At 50.0% G+C, this 18,965-nt stretch overlaps 1 protein-coding gene across 1 annotated transcript; it reads left to right on the top strand.

Moving 5' to 3' along the window:
• The first annotated feature begins 1,145 nt into the window (after positions 1–1,145).
• MEX3A (mex-3 RNA binding family member A) lies at positions 1,146–18,786 on the top strand. The gene is made up of 2 exons (XM_084613202.1): positions 1,146–1,686; positions 17,667–18,786. Exons 1-2 carry the CDS (start codon positions 1,215–1,217, stop codon positions 18,770–18,772), a joined length of 1,578 nt encoding a protein of 525 aa, XP_084469328.1. The 5' UTR covers positions 1,146–1,214; the 3' UTR covers positions 18,773–18,786.
• Positions 18,787–18,965: the final 179 nt, after the last annotated feature.

Below are 18,965 nucleotides of genomic sequence, written 5' to 3'. Positions count from 1 at the left end.
TTGCCCAGGTCTAAATAAATCTCTCTCTCTCTTTGCTCCTGTCTAGTTTCCAGTTTCCTCTCCCTAGTACTTATCACAACAGGATCTGAGCCCCTTGCTGTTATTCCTGGATTTTATCCTTACAGCATCCTGTGGAGATCGGGAAGGATTATTGTCCCCATTTTACAGTTGCGGGATCAGATGCTGCAAGATTAAGTGAAAAGAACAGGAGGACTTGTGGCACCTTAGAGACTAACCAATTTATTTGAGCATAAGCTTTTGTGAGCTACAGCTCACTTCATCGGATGCTGTAGCTCACGAACGCTTATGCTCAAATAAATTGGTTAGTCTCTAAGGTGCCACAAGTCCTCCTTTTCTTTTTGCGAAGACAGACTAACAGGGCTGTTACTCTGAAACCTGTCATTATGCAAGATTAAGTGACTGGCCCAAGGTCACAAGGGGAGCCAGTGGCCGAAGTCAGATCTCCTGAGTCCCAAGCCAGTGCCTTACCCACAAGACCAGGCTTCTTACCTTCTTTCATCCGTTCCTCCCTCCCTCCCCTTCTTTCTTTCCCTCTCTGTCTCTCGCTCTCTTTCCCAGATTGCAGGAGCAGCAGGAAAAGGGGGTGTGTGCGCCTGGGTGCGAAACTACATTCCCCAGCAGCCTCCGGGGCCCTCCTGAGTCTCAGTGTCATGCTGCAGCCAGGGAATTTAAAACAAAAGAGTCCCCCCCCCCCGTCTTGTCTTCCTCCTTTTGCACACGCTGGCTGCTGCTGTTTCTTGCACCTCTCCCTCCACACCCCCCTCAAAAGCCAGGCGGGGTCTGCCAAAGGGGGGGGGGGCCGTGGGGGAATCTTTTCTGTGCAAAGGTGGGAGGGGATCCACGCTGGAGTGGAAGTGCCTGGGAGAGAAAGAGGGAGAGAGATCGGGTTACAGAAAGGAACCGGGAGAGACAGAGAGAAAGGGGCTTGGCCAGTGAGAGGGGAGGTGGGCGGAGGGTCCCTTTCTCTCTCTCCCTCTGTCTGTTTCTCTCTCTCTCTGCCTTTTTCCCCCTCCTCTTTCTCTCTCTCTCTCTCTCTCCCAAGCTCTTTGTTCCCCCCCCAACTCCCCTCCTCTCTCTCACACTCCCCCCCCCGCCGCCGCCGCCACCACCACACACACACACACACACACACACACACCCTCCCCAACCCACCACCACCACCCCCCAACCCCCCTCTCAAGTCTTTGTTAGCCATGCCTAGCCTGGTAGTATCAGGGATAATGGAAAGGAACGGGGGTTTCGGCGAGCTAGGCTGCTTCGCGGGGAGCAGCAAGGACAGGGCGCTGCTGGAGGATGACCGAGCCTTGCAGCTCGCCCTGGATCAGCTGTGCCTGCTCGGGCTGGGGGAGCCGTCCGCCTCCTCCGCCGCCGCCGCCGCCGTGGTGGGAGCGGAGGACAGCAACAACAATAACAACAACCCGCCGCCGCCGCCCCAGCAGCCGCCCCAGCCCCAGCCGCCCCAGCCGCCGCCGCCGCAGCAGCCGCCGCCGCCCCCGCCGGCCCCGAAGGGCTCCGCGACCATTTCGTCCTCCGCGCCCACCGCCGAGACCAAGTTGTGCGCCTTGTACAAGGAGTCGGAGCTGCGGCTCAAGAGCAGCTCCAACACCACGGAGTGCGTCCCCGTGCCCAGCTCGGAGCACGTGGCGGAGATAGTGGGCAGGCAAGGTAACGCGTGGGCTTGTGTGTGATGCCGGGGGGGGGGCTTTTGTGTGTGTGTGTGTGCCCTAAGCGTGCCCTGCTCCTGTGCCCGAGCAAGCCCCCCCCTTCTTAACCTCCCTCCACTCCTGATTCTCCCCCCTCCCAGACCCCCCCCCAGCTACACTTCCCCCCCCCAGGGCTCTGTCTCCTCTTTCCTTCCTCCCTCCACGCCCCCCATCTTCGCCGTCTAGCATCCCACCTATTTCTTTTGTTAAGATGGGGGGGGGGGAAGGAAAGGATGCGTGGAAGTGGTAAAAGTTAAACCACCCGCTCAGTTGGCATCACTAGGAAACACCCCCCCCCCCCAGACTTTCCCCTTCTTTATGGGATGGAACTCAAAGTGGGTTTTAAAGTTAAATAGTTTCCGCTTGAGATTCTCTTCTCCCCCCCCCCGCCCCATTCTGAGGCCTCCTCTCCCATTGTTATCAACGAGGTCCATCTATTAGTAGTTTTTCCACCCACCCTCTCCGGTGATGAATAATGGCCACTGCAGGGGGAGGGAAATGCTCCCCCCCCCCCGTTTCCCTTCTCCTTTCCACCTCATCGCCCTCCAAAGTGTTTCATAATGCCAAGAAACAAAGGGGGGGAAATCTGGATGTTCCGCCCCCTATTCCCCCCCCCCGGATAAATAAATCTCACTTCTGATCCTTTCCCCCCCAGTGCCCCAGACTGAAAGGAAAAGGACTTCTCTGGGCCGAAGTGAATGGAGGGATGGTCAGGAGTTTGTTTGTTTGTTTGCTCTAAACCCCGGCCGGATGAAATCTGGAGGAATGTGTGTGAGATCATTCCGCTCGTTTGCAAAAAAACCTTTTGCTACTTTGCTGGGGTGAAAGATGTCTATCCCCAGCCACACTCCCTGCCTTCCGGCTAGGGAGACTCATGCGATCATTCTTTCCACGGGGGCAAGGCGAGGCGAGGGGAAAATCCCCTTTGTTGAGCTCCGGGCTGGAAGTCGAGGGGTTGTGCTGTGGGTTGTGGTGGGGGGTGGAGAGGCGTTCTTAAGGCCTATAAAGGATTCAAATAACAGATTAATGAAAGTTGAACTCTTTCTGGAATCATGTGACTGGAGGGTTTGGAATTTAACAATCCTGCTTGTGCCCTATTCTTTATTTTCCATCCTCCTTTTCTATCCCCCCTCCCCGAGCTGACCAGAATCTCTTTGACAGTGATGCTTTTGTTCTCTTTACGGGCTCCATTCGAAGCGAGGTAGAATGGAGGAGGGCTTAAAAAATTATATATATACCACACCCACTCCTAAGTCGCCCATCTCCCCCCCACCCCTTCTAGTCTTCCAAGTAGAAGGAATTGCTGGAAGCCACCAGCCCGGTGCCAACACAGGGTTAAAATTAATACGGCTGTCGGAGAGAAGTTTTATGTTGTTGGGGGGAAAACTGTGGCTAAGTGAGGTGTGTGTGTTTTTGTTTTGTTTTGTTTTTTCTCCTGAACCAGTAACTTGATGCGCTGGAAGTGTGACTGGTAAAAACTGCAGTTCAAAACCCAAATGCCTCCTCTTGGGTTGTGAGTCAAAATTGCATTAACAGGGAGTTTTGTTGTTTGACAGATGTGAGGAGAGTGGGAAGGCAAAGGGGGTCCTTTCTTGAGGTTGATGCTCCCAGGGGGAGAGGTGAGGGGGGAATTAGAGAGGGAGAAATATGGATGACTAATGGTTGTGCATGGTTAAGTGGAACACGGTACTGGAACAATAGGGCCTTCGGTGGCTTGACTTTCTACTGTGAAGGCGAGTTTTAGGCCTTTTGCCATCAGTGAAGTGCCTGCTGCCTTGAGAGGACCCCAGCGTGGGCAAAAGTGCCTCAGGGGTCTGATTTCAGTGCAATTCTATTAAAGGCAATGGATTTCGCTCTGGATTCATACCACCAAGCCCAGGATCTGACCCAGTGTCTCTGCGAATAGAGGGGATAGGGGTCGTGGGGGTATGTTGCTACCAAAGAAGATCTCCCTGGACCCAATTCTCAATGGCCCTGCACCTTGTGCAGTCATTTACGCCAGAGCAGAGTGAGCATGGTCAGCAGGGTTTGCACCAATGTTAATGATTGCACAAGGTGCTGGGCAATGGAGAATCAGGCCCCCTTTGTTTAATAAAGTTAAAAGAGAGAGAGATGTGTTAGGCCGAATCAAAACTGGAAATGTTATATGATGCCAGAAAGATGCCTGTGGTTGTTTTCTGTCTGGGTAGCATCGCTGACCCAAACTCTGAAGCAGAGAGGTGTGTTTTGATTTGTTTTGTATGCAGCAGTGTGTGTGTGTTGTGAATGGAGTGATGGAAGGCAACGCAGAAACCTGCTGCAATTCTCCCACTAGCCGTTTGCCTGTGGGGAGGGAGGGTTGGTTCCAATGTCTGGGAAACTGGTAAGTATCCATGGGCCAGATTCTCAGCTGGGGTAAATCAGCATTGCTCCATCTAAAGTCAACACGACAAATTTTCAGCTGGTTTAAATCCGTTTCACTCCATTAAAGTCTATGCAACCACACTGATTTACCCCCGCTGAGGATCTTTCTTGCCTAATGTTATGCCTTTGGGTGTCTGTTTTTTGTTTGAAGGTTAGGTGATGGGGTCCAGGTTTCCAAAAGTGCTGAGCATGTGGTGAGAACAATGGGTGCTGCTAGGTGCTATGCTCTGAGAACCTGGTCACTTTGGTTAGGTGAATGGGTGCTGAGTTCTTTTGAAAAGCCTGCTTGGAGTCTCTAGAGAACCCATTGCATGAAGGTTATAAATGAGGTCCCTTGTTTAATAGAGTGGATACATTAAAGGGGAATGGTTGCTTTCAGAGGATATCTGAGGATCAGGAGATAAAAATGTATGGAAAAGAGATATAAATATCCATTTTTTTAAAACTTGTTTGAGGATTTTTAATCAAAACCAGTTGTTTTTCTTTTAAACTTGACATTGTTCCAATTAAATAAATTGCTAAATTTCTTGATCTTTAAAAAAAACTTTTCCCAGCTGTCAAAGTGCAACTTATTAAAAACATACACATACAAGGCCTCTTTGCACACTTCTGGCAGTGCAGTTTATGCCCACTTTAAGACCCCCTTTACACTGCCAGAACAGTGTAAAGGGATCTTAGTGTAAATGAGAAGCAAGCCCCATGTATTTTTATTTGAATGGTTGTGGCGCTGTTTGCAAAGTGGTTTAATTTGGGGGCAGGAGGGGTGGATCTATTTTGAATGATAGATGCTCTAGGAAATAAACTTGTGCTTGGTGGATATACATGTTCCATGGGAACTGTTAATATACCCTTAAAGAGCCAGTTGCTTGCTATAAACTGTACTTGAGTTGTGGTGCTCCCGGTTGCTGTGCTGGGAGCCTCATTAATGATGCAACCCCAGGCTATGTGGCCTGTGGACTTTAAAAGGGACAAAATTCTGAGTCACTGGGGCACTGGCTTTTTGGAGGAACTGGCTAGACATGTACATACGGCTTCTTCCTCCCCCATCTTGCCACAAAAGTCAGCAGTGAACCTGGATGTCTGGTAGGATGAGCCAGTTACTTGCTGCCTTTTTAAATCAGGGTGGATGGAAGGAAACCAGAGAAGGAAAGACAGGGAGCAAAGTAATAATGATTCCTGAGAGTGGCATTTATGAACTCCAAGTGCACAGGGATTAGAGGGGAGGCAGAATCCACCCCCCAAGCCAGGGTCAGTACCTAGACCAGCCAGGCATTCCCTTCCACAGCTGGAGTGGGAGCAATGACCCCTAGGCAAACCCCTACTTGGCTGCCTATGGCCACTGGAGGTGCAAACCCACTGCGGGCACCTCTGCCTGGCCCCCAGCCCCTTGCTCACCCCCTCTGTACATGAAGTTAGTGCAGAATACAGCTTTGCTGGGTTTGGAGAGTATAGAGACCCTGTATGTTTTTTCTGAACTCCTATGTGCAGATGTTTGCCTGTTCTGGGTCCCTTCTGGGTCTGCTCTGGAGTGCTTTGAATTACTACTGGCTCCTGTATTCTACCTCTTGTAGACAACACCCATGCAAGCTGCTCCCAAGAGCTGAATATGCTCACAAAGTTAAACACAAAATTCATAGCAGAGGGCAGGGGAGAAGTTCAATAGGTTTGCAGGTGACTTTGAAGATCAGAGAGAGCAGAGTTGCAAAGGAGAAGGCTCTTGTGCCCAGACTGTCAAGATTGTCAGAGAGGGGACTGATGCCAGATGAGAGTGGAGGGGAGCGAGTGGTGTGACCCCTCGCTACACATGCCTGGGACTTTAAAAGGGACAAAATTCTGAGCCACTAAGACACCTGGGTTCTTCACTGAGGGGCCCAGTTGTGGAAAGGCCTGAGAGGCAAGGAGCTGAATTTATTGTTGGGGTAAATTGGTGCCATTACCTCCCACAGGGAAGGTAGGCCCTGGGGCTGGCTGGGGACTTCCAAGATACTAAGGAGGGCAGTTTTTAAACTGCATCCTGAGCTGATATGCAGTTGCATTTCTTTGTTTGTCTAGTGGGGGGATGGGGGAGGATTAGGTTTGCTTTCTAATGCTCCCAGCAGTGGGTTTGCAAACACTGCGCCCCCACCCTGTCTGAGAAAAGAAGTCCTCTGTAAGATCTAGGTAAAATAATAATAATAAAATATAATTAATTATTATTATTATTTATTATTTATTTTATTTTATTAGCAATGGCAACATCATTACTCCTTAAACCCGGAGAGACTCTCTAGTGAAGCATCTCCCAGCCTGCTCTTACTAGCCCTGTTGTCAACAGAGATGAGATTATGCTGAGAGGGAGCTTAACATAAATTGTGCTTTCTTGGTGAGGTGAAGTCAAATAACAAGAGGCCCCAGTAACCCCAGGTGATTGGGCTCTTTGTGTTGCTCTGAACATGCTCTAACGCTCTCTGCATTTAAAAATAGTCCAAGGGAGCCTTTTTATTGAGGCAGCCTGATGATTATATCTGCTCCCCTCCACCCCCCATGTGGAGGTGTGTCGGGAAGCAGCTCTGGGTCAGATCCTGCTGTCTGCTGTGCCATGGAAATCCCAGATTTAGCTCCTTTCGGTGCAGTGGGGCCTGATTCTCACTCTGGCGGTGCAAAGGGGCTTTAAAATGGGTGTAAATTGGGCTGAGTGCCCAAGCGGTATCAAGTGTAAAGGAGAATCAGGCCTAGCTTAGTCTGGATTTACACCAGCAGATGCAAGAGGGAACTCTGCCCTGGCTGGTTCTTAAGAACCTAACCAAAAGCGTGTAGCAGGAGGAGAAAGTGAAGTCTGGAGAGACAAAGAATTTTCCATGTATTGGGTCTGGCTGCTGGCTGGGCTACTGCTGCCCAAACGAACCTCACTGCAGAGTGGGGTGGCTGGAATCTAGGGCGGTAGGAAAACGTCTTGCTGTTTGGTTCTTGGTCCCGTCTCTCCAGATTTCCACCACCACCAGTTTCCCACCTTCGTCTGGCAGCCCCCCATCCCTGTGCAGTTCTCCTGGCCCTGTTCTCCCAGCGAGGTCTAAAACATGTGACAAAGTCAGACGTCAGGGTTGCGCCATGCGGGCACAACGGTGACACACCCACCCTGCATGATGATGCCTCGCTGTTTGAGATCTGCTGCTGAGGTTGGTTTTTTCTCTAGCATAACTTCCATCTGCAACACAACAAGATGGTGGTTGTTTCTGGTGTCTTGAGGTGTATATGCGTGTGGGTGTGTGTTGAATAACTTTAATCAGCAAAAAGGCTTCAACCACACAGAAATCAGTGATTGCTTATTTTGTGGTGTGTTGGATCTTTTTTAACACAACTTGCATCAGCAATGCACTAAAGCCTCGCTGCAAAGAGATTTAGTTGTTGTTTATTTGTGGTGCTTTGTGTGTGTATGTGTTTTTTAATACAGCTTTCATCAGCAACGCAACAAATCTCACCCAACAGATAATTAGTGGTCACATGTTTCTGGTGCTTTGCGTATGTGTTTGGAACTCAACTTTAACCAGCAATGAAACAAAGTTTCGCCACACAGATATATTTGATGGTTGTTTATTTTACGGGCCTCTTTTAATGTTATGAATATTACAGACAAGGGCCAGGTCCTCATTTTCTTTGAGGCCCCTTTACACCGCTCTGGCAGCGTAAAAGTGCCTTAAAGCAGGTCCATACTTATGTAATTTACACCAGAGCGGTGTAAAGGGGTGGTATGGAAGAGAATCAGGCTGAAAACTTTTGTCTGTGGGAATTATTTATATCTTAAAATATATATATTTGTAAAGACCAATAGTGATTTGATGTGATCTGTTTAAAAACCTCAGGACCAGATCAGCAGCTGATGTAAACTGGAATAGCACCATTGGCTCCTGTCTAACACACTGGCTTCAGTGGAGTTACACCAGTTTACACCAGCTGAAGATATTCATGTTGGCTTCAACTGAGCTACACCAGCTGAGGATCTGGCCTTCAGTCTTTAGAAATGAAAAGCTGCATTTTGCTATCAGTGAAATTAACTTTGGATTTACACCGGTGTAAACTTCCAGTGGCTTGATTCTCTTTTGCACTGCGCTTTGCATCAGCATTTACACCCAAAGTGAGTGCATCTGTAATTTAGATCCCCTTTAGGGCCCCCTTGACGCTGCCAGGGACCTTGGTGTAAACAAGAATTGGGTCTCAATGGAATCACACTGGTGTAAAACCAGTATGAGAAGATTATTGGGACCAGTGTGTGCAAACGATAGCATGTTATACCCACACTGCAGTGATTAAATAACTGCACTAGGTACAGGAAAATGACAAATCAAACCCTTAATCTTTGATCCCTTAACTTCAATGTGTTTTTGGAGCAGGCTCTTACATTGGGGTAACAGAGAGGAGAATTTGACTCATTCCACACCAATCTTCCAGCATTTCTAATCACTAATCCTACCCATATTTGGGACATAGCCAAACTAGACTTTTTAGCTGGAGTTAACTGATTACCAATTGCCTCCAGTTAGCTAACTCGTTTGTACATGCAAGTCTGGACATGCCACAAAGCTTTGTTCTGGGACACAAAGGTTTATAGTTTAGGGAAATAATTTACAAATTTGTTAGTGAACTTGAGTTAATTGGCGATCAATGAACTTGAGTTTTAAAAAAAACCCAACAACCTGTATACGCAAGCAAGGGCTTATTTCCCTTCCCAATACAAAAACCTAGCTGGCAAGGATAAATTAACTGATGTTTGTGCAATGCCTTAAAGAGTACTTACTGTCCTATAGAAATGTGCTGGAGGTTCTCTTCGCTACTTAGTTTTACATTCTTAATGGCGTACTGGGTAATTCTGCCCCTTTAATAATCCTCTAGGTAAAGTGGTTTGTTCTGTGTTGTACGTTAGAGATGAGAAAAAGCCTTGAATGACCAAAATAGGGGAAAGGAGTGTATGTGTTTGTGGGGAAAGGATACCATCCTTATTGCTCATTCCAGCTGGGATGAATAGAGCTGGATCCTGACCCTGCTTTGTGCTGCCAAAAATGGGGCATAACCCCCACTGAAGTCAATGGAGGTTATACCCCTCATTTACACTGGCATAGAGTGAGATCAGGATCGGGTGTGGGCTCAGGATTAGGGCCCCGTCATAGGTATAAATAGAAAAATCAAATATAAGAACGGCCAGATTTTTAGCTGGTGTAACTCAGCGTGGCTCCCTTGGATGTCAATGGAACTAAACCAGTTTACACCAGCTGAGAGTTTGTTTCATTGTCTTCCGTGGAACTACACCAATTCACATCAGCTGAGGATCTGGCCCATTTGACTGTGAAGGGCCTCCTGGCTTAATGGTTGGGTGTTGGTCAATCTTGTTTCCGGTGTTTTTCAGTTTAAAGCAAAGGTTCCCCCATCTGTCTGTCTCTGCAAAGCTAGCTCTCCTGTCTGCAGGCCGCTTGGAGACCCTCCCTCCTCCCCCCTGCTTCTCACACCATCAGCTGCACCATGCGTCCTTTTGTCCGTTTCTAGATCTTCCCTCCCCCTTTCTCCTGTGCTGTCTCCTTGCCTGTGTCCCCTTTGCCATTCGGTGTGTTTCTCCTTCTCCCCCGCCCTTGCATTCTCCCTCTCTCCTCCCCCCCATCACTGTTTGTTTCTCGCTGTCTCTATAACCTCTCGCTACCCGCTCCAGTTTATATGATCCTGTTCTACATTTGTCCCCATTCGTGTATATCTTGCCTTGGTTTCCTTCCATCTGTCCCCAGCTTGGAGCCCCTTTCCTTTGTCTCTGCCTGCATGACCCTTTGTGTCACCTGCTTGATTGTTTCCTATCAGGCTGGGCCTGGATCTCCCTCCATCCGTGGGCAACCATTGTCCCAGGTTCTCCTGTTAGCAGATCCCAGGTCCACCCCTGGCACGTGCATAACCTGACATCCTATTTTGGTTGCAAACGGGACTCTTGCTCCTGGGATGCAGACCTATTTACCTAAATACCAGGGCATTTGGGCAAACATAACGTCAGTCCCATGCAATAGGTGGACCTTCACTGCAAGGCAGAAGCATGTCATTAACTATATAATGGTGAGGTGATCTCCCACAGGACATCATGGCCTCTCAGTTAATCTTATGAAGATGGAGAGCTCCTTGGGATAGGGACTGTGTTTTTGTTCTGTACCTTGCACAATGGGACCCGGACCCCTGACTAGTGCTACTGCAATACAAATAGAAAATAATAATCAGTCCATGTGAACCATTTTAAACCTTGACTGGACAAAGCACTGCAAATCTACTACAGGGCACAATCTCAGTGGGGAGTAGCATCAGGCTAGATAGCACTCAGTAGGGTTTCTAGCTGGCCAGGATTTTCTGGGAATTGCCTTGATCTTTCTCAGGGTTGTATCTAGCAACCCCCTCCATGGGGCTCTGTGAAATCAATGCCTTGGCAGACAGTTAGGTGTAATGCAATGCTGTCACATTACTTATTGTGCTAGGCTCTGTACAGATACATAGTGAGACAGGCCCAGCCCTAAATAAAGGGAAGAGGAGTATTTCCCCCAGAGAGGCAAAGTGACCTGCTCCGACTCACACGGAGTCTGTGGCAGAACTGGGATGTGAACCCAGGCTTCCTGAGTGCCAGGCCAGTGCCTTAACCACCAGACCATTCTTTATTTATTAGCTTGTGATGTTTTGATGTGGTGTCGTATTTCATTGCCACAGAATGGTTGACTAGCATAGTGGTTGACTAGCATGATGTGATGGTCCAGTCAGTACGCTTTATGCAACCCTATCTAGTGACTGAACCATATAAACAGTCTATCACTATTGCCAGCTGACAGAGGGCATATCTACAGTGGGGAAAAAATCCCGCAGCAGTGACTGTCAGAGTCGGGGTCAACTGATTCAGGCTTGTGGGGCTTGCACTACAGAGCTAAAACGAGCAGTGTAGGTGATCCAGGCTTCAATGAAACCCAGCAACGGGGGTGTGTCTGAGAGCCCGGACTCCAGCCTGAGCGAGAACATCTACACTTCTATTTTTATCTGTGTCCCACAAGCCCGAGTCAGTTGACACTGCAATTGCTGCTGCAGGTCTTAAAAAAAGAGAAAAAATGTGGCTGTACCCAGAGTTATCCTTGTAGCTCGAGTGGGTGGCCTTGCGCAGGTGCAGGGTTCAATCCTTGCTGCTGACCCCTGGCAGCAAAAGTGTTACATGGGTGTAAATGCCGTGATGTCACCATAAGCCAGTGTCTTGCAAGATGAACTCCAGTCCAGAGCTCCCAGCTCAGAGAGTTGCTGTTACTTATTAGGATCTATATAAATAATAATGTTCCAGCCTACGAGCTGAGGAGTCTGAATATTTTGGGTACAGAGCACCGCTTTGTAGGCCATGGTGTGTTAAAGGTACAGTGTAAAAGGAGGAAAGGAGGTTGGGACCGGAGGGCAGTAGAAGGCAAGGAAGTTGCTTGTTTTCCAGGGAAGGGGGTTTCAGAGGTGCTGGAGGGCAGTCTCCCAATCACAGATAATGCCAGTCAGAGGATCAGAGCCGTATCGCCTTGCTTCACCAGTATCCCTATTGGGCCAGGTGCTCCATTGTCCTGCACCTTATGCAGTCATTTGCAAAGCACTACAGTTCTGATTTGGTTGGCAGAGGTGGAAATAACTGCACGAGGCCTGGCGCAGCAGAGAGCAGGGCGCCCTGAAGTTTGCTTTAGAGTTCGGGGCTGGAATGAGCTGCAAAACCTCCAGCTGGGTTGTGCTTGATTGCCATCTGAATTTGCTGGGAAGGAACATGGGGCCAGATATTTTAAAGGGCTGATTCCCAGGTGAGCACCTTAACCACACCACGACTGTTCCTCTGTTCATTGGTTATGTTCCAATGTGATGTCATCATGTTTTGTGCCACTCGGTCTAACGCAGCAGGGTGTGTTTAGGCCCCTAACAGTGCAGATAGACACATAGAGTGATTTACATAGGCACTTAGGGGGAATTAGGTGCCTGGATGCTTTTGAAGATCCCACTAGGCACCTACCTGGATCTTTAGGCTCCTAAATACCATTAACATCTAGCTCTTGGTCTATCTAGTAGGTACATTTTTGGCCCTCACTACAGTATCTGAGCATCTCCCAATCATTAATGGGTTTTATTTCCGTTTGACAGATGGGGAAGTGAGGCAGAGGGGAAACGAAGGGTAATAATTTGCAAAACTACCTAAGAGACTTAGGAGCCTACAGGTCAGATTTTTAAAGGTATGTATTTGGCTGAAGGGGTGGATAGGTGCCTAGTGGCTGCCTGGGTGCTTTTAAAAATTCCACTGTTGGCATCTTTTGGTATCTAAATGTGTTTAAAAATCTGGCCCTATGTCACTTTTTCAAAAGGAACCTCAGTGCAATGAAAGTCAATGGATGCAGGTCCCCAGATCATATTTAAAAGTGGGACTCAGGTCTCCAAAGTCAGTTGTGTGCTTTTGAAAATTTCACCCAACATAATTTGTCGAAGGTCACTGTGTGGCAGAGCTAAGAATTGGTCCCAGATTGCACAAGCGCAGTGTTCTACCCACTAGGACATCCGTCCTGCCTCTAGATCTCCGTTACATTTCAGACATACTCAGATCCGGGTCCAGCTTCTGGAGCTGTAACAGTATGGGAAAGCAGGTGAGTTGCAGTTGGGCTTAGGGTTTGCACAGCTCTGGCTGGGAGCTGAAACCTCTGTGCTCCCCGGTCAGCAGACACCAAGGGGGAACTGTATTTATTGAGACTGGAGCAGGTTGAAGACATCCGCTTTTTTGACCAGCTGTAACTGAGACATCTGCAGCTGGGAAGAACCCCATTTGCCTACTGCAGATTGGGGAGGGGGGTGGAGGGAAACGATCACTTTCAGATCTCATTCTTTCCCTGGTATAAGGCCGTTTGCACAATGGCTCCTTCCTACATCAAACCACCATGAATCTCCTTTCCCTCCCTTTGGAAAGACAGGAAGCAATTTTTGACCAAGGGCGAGGGGACTGGTAATGGGGTGTGTACCCTTTCCCCTTTAGGATGGTGTGTAACTCTCACCCAGGTCGATTATGACCAGAAGCCTCACAACTGTTCAGTGGCCTGTGTGGAGTGAGTATGGTGTGTGTGCTAGTCCAGATCCATACCAGAAAAAACACCAGGCAGCCTTAGTAGAGAAGCTGAGTGACTGGACCGTGGAGAGTCAGGTCTCCTCTTAGCACTTTGATGGGGTTCCTATAGAGTCTAGGATATTGACAGGGAAGTAGTATAGGAAGGAAGCTCACCTTGCTGCTGCTCATGCTGTACTATCAGCTGCCAGGGCTGTTTATTTTGCATATCTCACCTCTCTGAAATTCATCCAGGGCAAAGTGCTGCCCTCTCTGTGGCAGCAGAAGCTGCAGATTTGATGCAGTTCTACAGGAAGATTTGGGGCGCATGGGTGGGGCCCAGGCATCATGCAGTCCTGCTCTGGGCACTTCTTCACAGCAGGGCTTTGGAGAGTGGGGTGGCGCTGGTAGATGCACCACTCCACTGATCCAGCAGCAAAGCCAGGGAGGCGGAGGGGCAGCTGCCACGCTGTGGGCTGGGATGGGTGGGATGGGGACGCAGCTGCTGGCGACCTGCAGGCTTGGTGCTGCAATGGGAGAGGGAAGGGCTAGCTCTAGACAAAGTGAAAAGAAGAGGGATTTCTAGGTGAGCCGCAGCTTGGCAGAAAGGCTGCAAGCCAGCTGGTGAGATCATGTGCCCTTGGAGCCCTAAACCTGACTGGTCTTTCCAAGACCTTCAGGGTGTGGGCAGAGCTGATCATCTGCAAGTTTTCAATACCAGCTCAGCAGTGGTAATGCAAGATTCTACCCGCCACCCCAAACGTACCATGCTCCCCAATGTCCTTCAACTCTGGGGATCATCTGTGACCGAGAGGGGCACATTCAATTCTCTCTCTGCTGAGGCTAACAATAAGGGATCCAGTGACAACAGGTGTTTGTGTCGCAGGAAACTGGGCTGAGCCCTGCTGAACTCGTTTCTCACAAGGAACCCAATAGCCTCCAGATGTTAACAACACTGGGTCACCACCAACACGATTTGAAAGGATGGGTTAGATGTGAAAGGCTCTATCTATCATCCCCCTTGAGCTTGCTAGTCCCCCGGCTTTGTTATTTCAAACGGACCAGTGCCTGACATGATTTGTCCCTAAAGTTGAGATGCTTGTAAAAAGGAGTTTTTAATAGACTCTATGTCCTACAGGAATGCCGTCCGGAAGAATTTTTCTCTTAACTTACAAAGGACACATTTGTTTTTCAACTAGTAATTATCCCTTATTTCCACCTATAAGAAGGATGTTCTTGTGGCTGAGGTGCTGGGCTAGGACACAGGACATCTGGTTTCCTGACTCTGCCACACACTCCCGGTGTGCCCTAACGCAAATCATTTAGTCTCTCTGTGCCTTGGTTTCCCATCAGTAAAGGGGGGATAATAATTCTTCCTTTGTCTATTTATATTGTAAGCACTTCAGGGCAGGGATTGTCTCTCACCATGTATTTATACAGCGCCCAGCACAATAAATCCCAATCTTGGGAGGGGCCAGAGATACTACCATAACAGGTAATCTCGAAGGCTTAGCAGGCCTACTATAACTGTGAGCCTAGCCAATGGAAAGTGGATAAAGGGTCATGAATTGTTATAATGACCTGTTACATAAAACTGTTTAAGAAAAGATTTAAGGAGACAGAAAGACAGAATTAATTTAAACAGAGAGGGCTTACTGATATTACCCAAGGACTGCATTAAGATTATGACTGGTAAACAAGAGGAGCAGCGGACCAGAAATTAATGAGCCAAAACTGGTGCTTTGGAACTTAGGCCTAATTGGTGGGCAAAATAAGAAGAGGGCGGGCCATTCCACCCATCACACTTTTGGGGGCACTAAAAAGAGGCTTGGGAGGAAAGGGAAGTGCTACAACCATTGTGGCTGCGGTGTAGGGATTTTTACCTTGATACTCCACTGGGGACTCTTGGCCACCATAGCTGCTCCAGTGAGGAACCCAGGCTCATATGAGTGAGGTCCTGCCCTGTCTTCCCCTCCTTCATGTGTCTTTCTGTCCCCCACTATATTCCTTCTCTCCTATCTCTCACTCTGCTTTTTACCTGATCTTGAAGTCAACTACACCACACGGCACACTGATATAAGGCGGTCCATTCAGTCCTGCAGGGCCTGAGATGGACCAGGAAAGGGACCTGACCAGATCAGTGAGATGGTCGGAGGTGTGGCGGGGTCCAGAACATCCTAAAGCATCCATTCCTGACTGACCTGCCATCCCGTACCATAAAAACATCGACAAAAGCTGTGTTTTCCCCATGTTGCCCCCCTCTCCCTTCTGTGTTGAGGCTATCATTCCCAATTCAGAACTGAACACCAGAATTAATCCTTTTTTCCCCACCAAGGGACTGTTTGACCGAATAAAAGACTTTAACCAGTATTCGCCCTCTTTAAAAAGAGGTTTTGATTAAATTTGTTTTGCATAATCACTCAATCTCAGTTCCAACGCTTTTTGCCGCCTGTTGATTCGTTGCCTTTTGTGTGTTTCAGTCAATACGTTTCTAACCTTTGGTATGAATTTCCTAGCAAGTTTGCCGTGGTACGAAGCAGGCTCTGTATACCAAACCCCAGAGGTTATTTAACACTGTTTAAAGTGGGACAGTGACAGACAGAGTCAAGTTAACAGCTTTGACTCTTCAGGCCCATATATTCCATCTAAATTAATATAACAAGACTCACCGCTGGCTCGTCCCCTCGTTGCTGGATGTGGCATGGCAGCTCTTTCCTCTGTAGTGCTCCCTACCAATGGTCGCTGCAGCTCAGCCCTTCGGACAGGCCATGTTTTTAATTCCACCCCTTCCAGGTTAACAAAGTCTGTTGTCCTCACATCTGGTCCTCAGTCCAAGCTCTCAGCCCCGTGGCCCTACCACCCTTTGCTCAAGGCTTTAAATCACACTTATCCCCTTTTGCTGGGGGGCTTCATGCCGCTTTCCCAGTGGCTGGTTGGGGAGCCCAGGCCCCGCCGTCTGCATTATCCCTTCCTCGCCTCTTCCCCCTGCTCTCTGCTGCATGCTTTCCATCATGCTGCCCGCTAGACTGGGACACTTCTCTGCCAAGCACCTGATCCCTCCTTTAAACCCATCTCTTCAAGCAACCCCCCCCCACCTCCTTTTCACCACTAGTAATCCTCCTCACCTAAGGCTACTTTTAGGAGCTGGACCTTCAACGTGTGGAGAGGGGCTGAGCCTCCCGCATCGGCAGTCGGGGTCCCGTTATTCCCCTGGGGGAGTCAATGGGATGAGGCCTGTTAATGTCAATGAGAATGATGGGTCGGAGCCCCTCGGCGCATTAGGCAGGCCGAATCCTGCGTTGCCATGGGAGCCATTTAAGGGCCCAGGCAGTGCGTAGGGAAGAGGACAGGGTTCTCCGGGTGACACGATGGGACCCCTGGCCTTCCGGGGGGGTGGGGAGTGGTGAACAAAGGGACTGAGGAAAGGAGCCACTGTGGGGCAGAGGGCAGGTGATTTCCTGAGGCCTCCATATGCAGTGTTTATGTGGGGGGAGAGAGGGTCTCTCGCTCCCCAGTGTGTGGCTGAGGGGCGGGAGGGCTGGAGGCTCTCCCTCCCCCTTCCCCAGTGTGTGGCTGGGGGCCTGGAGCCTCTCCCTCCCCCTTCCCCACTGTGTGGCTGCGGGGGGGGCTGGAGCCTCTCCCTCCCCCTTCCCCAGTGTGTGGCTGGGGGGGGGGCCTGGAGCCTCTTCCTCCCCCTTCCCCAGTGTGTGGCTGAGGGGGGGGGAGCTGGAGCCTCTCCCTCCCCCTTCCCCAGTGTGTGGCTGAGGGGGGGCTGGATCCTCACTCATTAAGGGACCAATCCCTGCAGTGATGAAATGAATTTTTCCTCCCCAGTGGGAGGCTGAGGCTGCTGGTCTCAAGATGGTGCCACCACCAATGGTCACCAGCCTCGCCCGGTTGCCGGGGGCTGGGGGGCAGGGCTGACGTGAGGGGGAGAGAAGGGGGCTATTGTACTGTGACCCCGAGCTCTGGGGGGCCCTAAAACACCTGTAATGTCTGTGCAAACAAAATGAAATGGGGAGAGGATGAGGCCCCAGCGAAGGATGTACTAGAACCTCATATTTCTCTCAACAGACCTACTGGGTGAATGGCTACCCAGCACCCCCTGTTGGGGAGGAAGGAGTGGCGGGGAGGCTGCTGAGCATAAAACACTGAGCTATATCATGTTAAGGCCCTACATTTCTGGGGGAGACCACTGGACAAACGCACAAGCCTGGGAGTGTAGAGCGGGGCTGGGACCAGGAGATGAATGGTGTTTTCATGGCAAGTGGCCAGATCATTAGGTCCCTGGCAGGTCTGGGCCTTGAGTGGGAGGGTGCTTGGCCCCTGACGGGGCTGGGCCCCAGGTTTGGCCTTGAGGGAAAATTGAGCGCCAGGTGGAGTTTTGTGCAGAGGATGTTAGGGAGAAGACCTTGACTCTAATCCCTCTCCCTTGTTTTCTGTCTTTGCTTTTCCCCAAGGCTGCAAGATCAAAGCTCTGAGGGCAAAGACCAACACCTACATCAAGACCCCGGTGCGCGGTGAGGAGCCGGTCTTCATGGTGACGGGGCGGCGGGAGGACGTTGCCATGGCTAGGCGGGAGATCATCTCAGCAGCTGAGCACTTCTCCATGATCCGGGCCTCCCGCAACAAGGCCGGCACCACCTTTGGCAGCGCCCCTACCCTGCCCGGCCAAGTCACCATCCGGGTCCGTGTACCCTATCGTGTGGTGGGCTTGGTAGTGGGTCCCAAAGGGGCCACCATCAAGCGGATCCAGCAGCAAACCAATACCTACATCATCACACCCAGCCGGGACCGGGACCCCGTCTTTGAGATCACAGGGGCACCGGGCAACGTGGAGCGGGCCCGGGAGGAGATCGAGACCCACATTGCAGTGAGGACAGGCAAGATCCTGGAATACAACAATGAGAATGACTTCCTGTCCAGCAGCCCTGACTCGGGCATGGAGAACCGCTACTCAGAGGCGTGGCGGGTCCACACGCCTGCCCCAGGCTGCAAGCCCCTCTCCACCTTCCGACAGAACAGCCTTGGGTGCATTGGCGACTGCTCTGTGGACCCAGTCTACGAGACACCCCGACTGAACGACCAAAATGACTTCAATTATGGTTACCTCTTTCCTAACTATGGTGTGAACAAACAAGATCTCTATTATGGGGTGCCAGAATCTGGTGTTCCCATGTGGGCCGGGCAGGAAAACACCAACCCCGTCTCAGTGCTCTTCTCTAAACAGCAGCGATCCGGCAGCACTGGTGCCGTCCATCCTAACTCGCATCGCTCCCCGTCCTCTTCTATCCAAGAGCCTAACCTCTCTGGGCTCCCCAGAAGGTCTCAAGGGGAACCACTGCAAGGATTTTCCAAGCTGGGAGCCAACACCACTGCCCGGACATCCATCTCCAGCAGTCGGGAGTGCATGGTGTGCTTTGAAAGCGAAGTGACGGCAGCCCTGGTGCCGTGCGGCCATAACCTCTTCTGCATGGAGTGCGCTGTGCGGATCTGCGAGAGGACCGACCCGGAGTGCCCGGTTTGCCATGCTGCAGCCACTCAGGCTATTAGAATATTTTCTTAAAGAGACAGGACGGGGTTGGGGGGGGAAGTGGGGACCGAAATGGGGAGGGGGTGGGAGTCCAATAAAAAGATGATGATGATAATTAATGACATCTGAAGACTAAACGAATGAATGAAAGAATAAAATAATTAATTTAAAGAAGAAGAAGAAAAAAGAAATTATTTTACGAGCAATGTACATTATTTTTTAAAAA

The sequence above is a fragment of the Lepidochelys olivacea genome (assembly GCF_965140295.1).
Source record: "Lepidochelys olivacea isolate rLepOli2 genome assembly, chromosome: 24".
Classification (NCBI taxonomy): Eukaryota; Metazoa; Chordata; order Testudines; family Cheloniidae; genus Lepidochelys; species Lepidochelys olivacea.
Note: the sequence above shows the minus strand (reverse complement) of the source record. Positions and strands in the feature narration are given on the sequence as shown.